The sequence below is a fragment of the Alosa sapidissima genome, chromosome 23 (assembly GCF_018492685.1).
Source record: "Alosa sapidissima isolate fAloSap1 chromosome 23, fAloSap1.pri, whole genome shotgun sequence".
Classification (NCBI taxonomy): domain Eukaryota; kingdom Metazoa; phylum Chordata; class Actinopteri; order Clupeiformes; family Clupeidae; genus Alosa; species Alosa sapidissima.
The window spans coordinates 29255675-29263174 of record NC_055979.1 but is presented as its reverse complement, the minus strand read 5'-3'; the positions used below and the strand labels follow the sequence as shown (position 1 = coordinate 29263174).

Below are 7500 nucleotides of genomic sequence, written 5' to 3'. Positions count from 1 at the left end.
GGTTTTGCCAGGCTAAGAGGAACCTACAGGGTTTTCCCAGGCTATTGGTAATGTGGTTGCTAAAGGTTTGTCTGAGTTTTCCCAGGCTAATGGTAATGTAGCTTACCAGAAGTGTTAATCAGTCACAACTGACTCATTGACTAATGTCATAGTACTTAAAAAGTTACTTAAACGTGGCCCTTACAAAAGTAACAACAATGTGGCTACAGGAATTTCAAGTGTCAAGTTTTCCCCCCGATTAAATCTCTTCCCATGTTATTATGATGGCATAATCATGTCATCAGTCACAACACAGTAACACGTGTGCACATGGCAAACTTGAATTTGTAAATATGCGCAAACAGGTACCTGGTGAAACAAACGTGAAATGTCAGAGAGTACCACACGTGGATGTAAGATTCAAATGAGGGATGGAACACCTTTATGTAACATCTGACCTATGACACACCCACACACACAAACACACACACACCTAATAACCAAGCTAACATCTACATTCACAACTGTGACGTCATCAGAGCTCACTCCTTAAAAGGACACATCACAGGTAACACCCGGATGAACTGACCTCTGTGTGCAACACACAAGTTGGACAACTCCACTAGAGAGCTTACCCTAACCTCTCTCAACCACCACACACACTCTCTCTCTCTCTCTCTCTCTCTCTCTCTCTCTCTCTCTCTCTCTCTCTCTCTCTCTCACAAACACACACACACGGCACGCTCCTGAGGCGGGTACAGTCTGCAGTCCAGAGAGCTTATCACAAGGATATGAAGCAAATATCACCTTGTGGTGGCTACTTGAGCCAAACTATTTCCCATGTTCTGTACTCCTAGTTCTAGTCAAGTTATTGAACTCAAGAAGATTCTTTCACAGAAAGGTATGTACTGTATACATAAACTTGAACCCAAAATTATCCATACCCCTGGCAAATTTAAAACAAAGCACTGTGTGCTTTGATATTAATGAAAATAAAACTATTTCTATCTTTTAATGATTAGCTCCTGGGATTTCAGTGATTTTGGAAATCGTCTTCAATGGACGGGACAGGACGGGAGGCTAGACGGATCTGCCAGCACAAATTCAAAAGCGCTCTCAGATTCAACTGGTCCTCAGGCTATACAGAAGCCTTTTCAGTTCTGTAAGGATAATTCTGGTATTTAGCACTTTGAGTCCCTTTTCTGGTTTGTTTTGGATGAACTAGAGTGGTGGACACCGAAATTTTGACGATGGGCCCTGTCTCGACTTGTCTGACTCATTTTGAATCGCCAGAGTGGCTGAGTGGCTGCCTATGGGCATGCACAAACATGTCCTTAAAACAACCCTTAACGTTCGTTTTAAAAGCTGTGCAACTCATCGAGTGGTTAGTGATGTTCGTTGATGTTCCAAAACATGTAGCGTAGCGAAATACAGTTTCTGTCCTGTTTTATTTGCCATTTTGTAAAATCCCATTGATTTCTGTTGGAAGACTCATTCCACGTTGATATTACTGCGCCACTGGAAACGGAAATGGGGTCTGTTTACATTTGGTTGTAGTCTTTTCGCGAGACCTTCTTTTACTGTCTATGCTTCAGGCTCAAATATTGGGCGGAAGTTTATACGCGGTTGTGAGGTATCTGAAAAAATAGTTCCACAATAGCAAATAACACGGCTGGAAATCATACATTGCGCTGATATATTTGTTTTTAATAATCAACGAACACCACTAACCACTCGGTGAGTTGCACAGTTTTGAAAACGAACAAGGGTTGTTTTAAGGACATTAAGGACACTGGAATTTCCCATAGGGACCAATAAAGTATCTATCTATCTATCTATCTATCTATCTTGTGCATGCCCATAGGCAGCCACTCTGAAGCAGTAAAGGCGATTCCAAACGAGTCAGAGAAGTCGAGACAGGACCAATCGTCAAAATGTAACCAGAAAAGGGACTCAAAGTGCTAAATACCGGAATTATCCTTTAAGTGGTAACGTTTTGTCAAGTCCAGCAACCAGCAATGTTAAACAAGTATGCTTAACAGTTGCTAAATTGAACCTCCTATTTGGAGAGGACAACATTTAACTTGTGAGGTCTAATTAATTACTTTCCACTTGTTTTTAAGGAACAGTGAGGGTGAACAATAGTAGCCTACATAGGTGAAAAAAAACTTCCTTTTTTATAAAAAGAGTACTTCAATTTCCAGATAAGTTCATGAGTCAAACCTTGAGGTGACACAGAGTCAGAATTCTTATAGCTAACAAGAAGGGTATTGCCCTGACCAAAGACTGTCTAAAAATATACCACCAGGTCCTGATATAGCTCACTAGCCTGGGACTATGGTGACATGCATTTTGTAAGAGGTGACATGAAGTTACTCTGTGATCGCATACCGTTTCACAGGTGTTCATTCAAAACAACACTGGTGGTTAAGTATAAGTATGCGTATATATACTCTTTTGATCCCGTGAGGGAAATTTGGTCTTAGCATTTATCCCAATCCGTGAATTAGTGAAACACACTCAACACACAGTGAGGTGAAGCACACACTAATCTTGGCGCAGTGAGCTGCCTGCATCAACAGCGGCGCTCGGGGAGCAGTGAGGGGTTAGGTGCCTTGCTTCAGCCGTGCCTACTGGTCGGGGTTCAAACCGGCAACCCTCCAATTAAAAGTCTGAAGCGCTAACCAGTAGGCCACGGCTGCTGGTTAGTTTGTGTGATATAGACACAGCTTGTGTGATCTCTACAGATGCGGTTTATCCAGAGTGCTATAAAACGCCACGCTAGCTCTCTACAGATGCGGTTTATCCAGAGTGCTATAAAACTCCACGCTAGCTCTCTACAGATGCGGTTTATCCAGAGTGCTATAAAACTCCACGCTAGCTCCACACTCATGGGCCTGTCCATCTTGAGTCATGTGAGGTACGAGAGAGAGAGATGACGGAAACAAATCTATGCTTAATGAGACCACAACTTCCTCATCACAAAAAAAGACACATTACAAGAAAAAAAAGTGATGCCGGGGGGAGGGAATCTTTTTATTCCTCATGCAGTGCAGGCTATATTAGATGTGAGCTACATTTGGTTATTAAGATGCATGTATCTGTGTTTATTTGTTTCATGCCTCATCCATATGAACTCAACAATAATATATGTTTTGCACACTGTCTTTGTGCGCAGCATTCAATCTATATTGTAACCTACTGTAAGCAAACTAAATGAGATCAATACAAATCCAAATCCTATATTGTAACCTAAGCAAACTAAATGAGATCAATACAAATCCAAATCCTATACTGTAACCTAAACAAACTAAATGAGATCAATACAAATCCAAATCCTATATTGTAACCTAAACAAACTAAATGAGATCAATACAAATCCTAAAACTACTTCTTAGGGCAAAAAGTGAGTCAAAAATTCTATACTATAGGTGAGGGTGATATTGTTTGTGTGAGCCGCCAGTGTCATTAAAGACATCTATTTTTCATGGTGTCATTTGTGCTGTCTCCGATTGAGAAGATCAGCGCACAAACACATACACACATACTGTACACACAGAGATACACACACACACACACACACACACACACACACACATACACACACACACGCAGAGCCATGACTTGCATGAGGCCCAAAAGCCACTTCCTGCTTACCGGTCTGTTGGCAGGAAATCATGTGACTCCAACATCCGGGCCTGACGGTTGCAGCTTTGTCTGTCGAGTGAGCAATGTCATCTCGGAGTGGATCAGGGACAGGGGCTGACCTTTACACACACACACACACACACGCACACACACACAAAGGTCAGAGTTCATTCAGAGTGGAACAGCAGTCACTGTCTCCCTTTGTCCCAGAGATCTCACAGAGCCTCTGGAATGTTGGCTTCCCATTCGACACAGTACGTGTGGCTAAATAAGAGTCCCGTAGCAACGCTGTCATGACTCTCCTGATGGCTGCCCATTCTGTCGTATGTGTGTCCGTAGCAATGCTGTCATGACTCTTCTGATGGCTGTCATAAATCATTTACATGTGCCATCAGAGAGCTTAACTCACCACAGCCTCAGCTGATCCTGCTAAATATATGATGCTGTGCCTGTGAATGTATACCAATATAAGTCTGTGTGTGTGTGTAGATGTCTGATGATGTGCATCTGTGTGTATGCATGTACATATTGTTTGTAAGATTATGTGTGTTTTTGAGTGAGACTGTGTATTGGTGTGGGTGTCTTTGCGTCTGTGTGATTGCATGTGTGTGTGAGAGTGACAGACAGTGTGTGTGGGGTGCTGAGAGGGAGGAACTGGACGAGATGGGTACTAGGTATCAAACTGGACGTGAAGGTTGCCCAGCTGTTGGGAGGAGCTTATCACTGTCAGCACTGTGTTTGCCCCAAAAGCCAAAAGCATGATCCTGGGAAACCTGATCAGTCTGGCCGATGGGAAACCTGGTTATAGACATGGCTCATCCTCCCACAGTCTTCCCCCTCCATCCCTCCCTCTCTCTCTCCCTCCCTCCCTCTCTCCCTCCCTCCCTCTCTCTCTCCTCCCTCGTACCTTTAATTAGCAAACAGGAGGCTGGTGTTATCTGGTGGCCAGCTCCTCCTCCTCCTCCTCCTCCTCCTCCTCTTCCTTCCTACTGGCAGTGTTCCAGCTGAAGTTCATGTGTGTGTGTGTGTGTGTGTGTGTGTGTGTGTGTGTGTGTCCATGGGACAGAGACAGAAACTGGACACAGCCCCTTCTGCACGGGGCTGATCTGGGGTGTTAATGCGTGGGGGAATCCTGCTGCCTCCCGTGGGGGAGTCCTGCTGCAAGGCAGTGTTTGTTCAAGACATCATCAGGCGAACTGAGGTGCCACATGGTACTTACTCAGGGTTCTGTCTTTAGAACCACTGTCGTTTGAGCCCATGCCTCTCCCAGCACCACAGTGATGATAACACAGAGGTGGAGGAAGAGGAGGAGGAGGAGGAGTCCAAGACAAATTAAAATCAAACAGAGCAACAAAAGAAAAAGGCATCATGCTACAGCTGCATGGCTGGGTATGTTTTTTAAATCCTTAAGCGAGCGGTACTTTGGGTTAAAGGGCATGGAACAGGAAGAGTTGGAATTTGTTCTTTTTTTCCACGAGTGCCGTTTAAGTGCTGGCAGCCAAGGACGGCTCTGTCCAACGCAGCCTGTGGAGGTTCCGTTGGGCTTTCCTGCGCAGGGGTCAGGGGTCAGCCCAGCTCAGCTTGCCGATTTTGACGTTTGCACAACGCTGGGACAACTATGCTATGCATATCTTTCTGTTAATGAGCCGGGTGTCCATACTTCTGCTGTTGCTGCAGCCTGCTGTCACACACACACACACACACACACACAAGTGTCTCAGTTTTTCACTGTTGCAACATTACATAACTTTCAGAGGAAGGAGTTGTCATGTTGAGATCATGGGGCTAACAATACAGACATGCGACAAGCTGTGGATAGGAATACTTATGGCTGAATAATACAGTACAGTAACATTTTTTGGAAACAATCACAAACATATAAACAAACACCATTTGGTCAGAATTTGCCTCCCTTATCTCAGATATCTTATGCAAGATAAATGTGTACAGAAAGATATCTTCTTAGCCAAATGTATAGCACATTAACATTAACAGGGATTTTGTAAGCGAAAATGAGGGTTGAGCTGACATAGGCCTGTTGCACCATGCCACATCCTGGTCTTAATTGTTTGCAAATGTAGACCCATAGAACAAGTCATTAGTGAAAAAGAAATGTTACAGGCAGGGTAGCTGAAAGTAAAAGCTATCTAAACTGCTGACAGCGGTGCTTGTGAGCGTTCTATTTAGCCAGCCCACAAGGAGAGATCAGAGCTCCCCAAGAGTATACGGACATCACCATGAATGACATAATAATAATATTGTCTATTGTATGGCTCATTCAAAAGACAGGTTAAGGGGTTAAGCTAAGGAAAAAATCTTATGGCAACAAACTTTTGAGGAGGCTATTGCCTGTTGTAGCCTACTGCTGAAGCCCTTCAGATTTGGGCCATGAAGTGAACAGTAGCATCATACTCTACACCAAGTTGCCCTTGCTATAAAGTAATGGCTTACCTAAACATCCTCACCAACGCCTAAATAAAAGACGGTCCAGTCCTTTCTTCTAATACATTTGAAATTGTTGTTATGGTAGAATGAGAGCGATCCTTTCAAATCTCCTGGAAGTTAATTTTAATGAATGGTCGCTCAACAATCTGATCTCTCGCGCCCCTCCCTGTAGCTTCCACTCTGCGCCTGCGCATCGCAACCTGCTGTCAGGGCACGGCACACTGACAGTATGGCGGCCGAGTTTTGCTGGGAGGATGCTGCTGTCGCCTGTGATGACTGTTCTGCCATCAGAATGTGAACGGAATAAGGTCTCTAAAGGGAAAGGAAACCGCTCTAAAGGCCTGTCGCCGTGATCTAAAGGATGGCCAGGCTCGCCGATTACTTTCTTGTGGTCGGATATGATCTCGAAAAGAGAGGTGAGTACTGACGGGCTATTTTCCTCCCTGCTCTGCTAGCGAGCTATCTGTCTCTAGCTAGTTCAGTTAGCCTATTAGCTATGGTTCAGCCCCGGCCATGGTAAACAGGAGGCGGAGGATAGGGAGGCGGGGACGGCTCGGCTCGGCTCGGGACAAAGCAGCGTCCCACTCAGCTGATTTTCGATACGGACTGTACACTCAAATCTCAACCGTGGATTACGAAGGCCTGTGAAGTTTTAGTGATATTGAGCCCATCGGCTCGATTTTAATCTCCAATATCTGGGAGGGTGTGTGATGACTGTATTTAGAGTAGCTTTGTTAGCTTGAAACATTTTATCAATCTTCTAATTGAGAAATTATTGGCATAGTGTCTCTGTATCCTCACTAGTTCATGCTAGCAAGCAAGTTAGCTAGCTAATGAGGATTTATCAATCCAGCTCGCTCACCACCGCTAACATGATAGCGCGTGCCGTCTGCTCATTTGTGACACTATCAGAGCAGATTGTGTAGTATGCACACTAATATCTTGAACAGACAATTTAACACTTTCTGACTCTCACAAAGTGTTGTCAGTTTAAGTTGCATCAGACAGTACAGCCAGTAACTAACATGGACACGTATGAATTTTCTTGCTGGCTTCAAAGACTGCTGATAAATTAACGACCTAAATTGACGTGTTCATCGTGCGCTAGCTTAATGGGAATCTGTAAACTTAACTACAACCGGAAACGATGTTGCTGCATTTTTGCGTGCTTGCTTGTTGTAGGTCAGTGGAAGTTGGGACAACCCTGCTCCTCCCAAGTCCACCACAAGCCAACTTGAGCCGAGTGCTGTCGTTTGCAGCTCGGACTTGGCGCGGTGTTGTGGTGCGGCGAGTCGGTGTTTGGGACCGTTATCCGAGTCCCCCCGCCTCCCTCCCCCTGTGTTTGTGGCCTAGATTCGTGTCATATAATGGCCCTTAAAACATCCATTATTCACGACGCCTTCGCCGAAGAAAGCATGTAAGCTCGAA

General features: G+C 44.6%; 1 protein-coding gene across 1 annotated transcript in view; it reads left to right on the top strand.

The window, feature by feature from the left end:
* The first annotated feature begins 6287 nt into the window (after positions 1-6287).
* The window catches only part of sbf1 (SET binding factor 1), an 86582-nt gene continuing 85369 nt past the window's right edge, over positions 6288-7500 (top strand). The window contains exon 1 of the mRNA XM_042081723.1: positions 6288-6488. Within this exon, the coding sequence (XP_041937657.1) occupies positions 6434-6488 (55 nt within the window). The 5' untranslated portion in view covers positions 6288-6433. The remainder of the gene's footprint in view (positions 6489-7500) is intronic.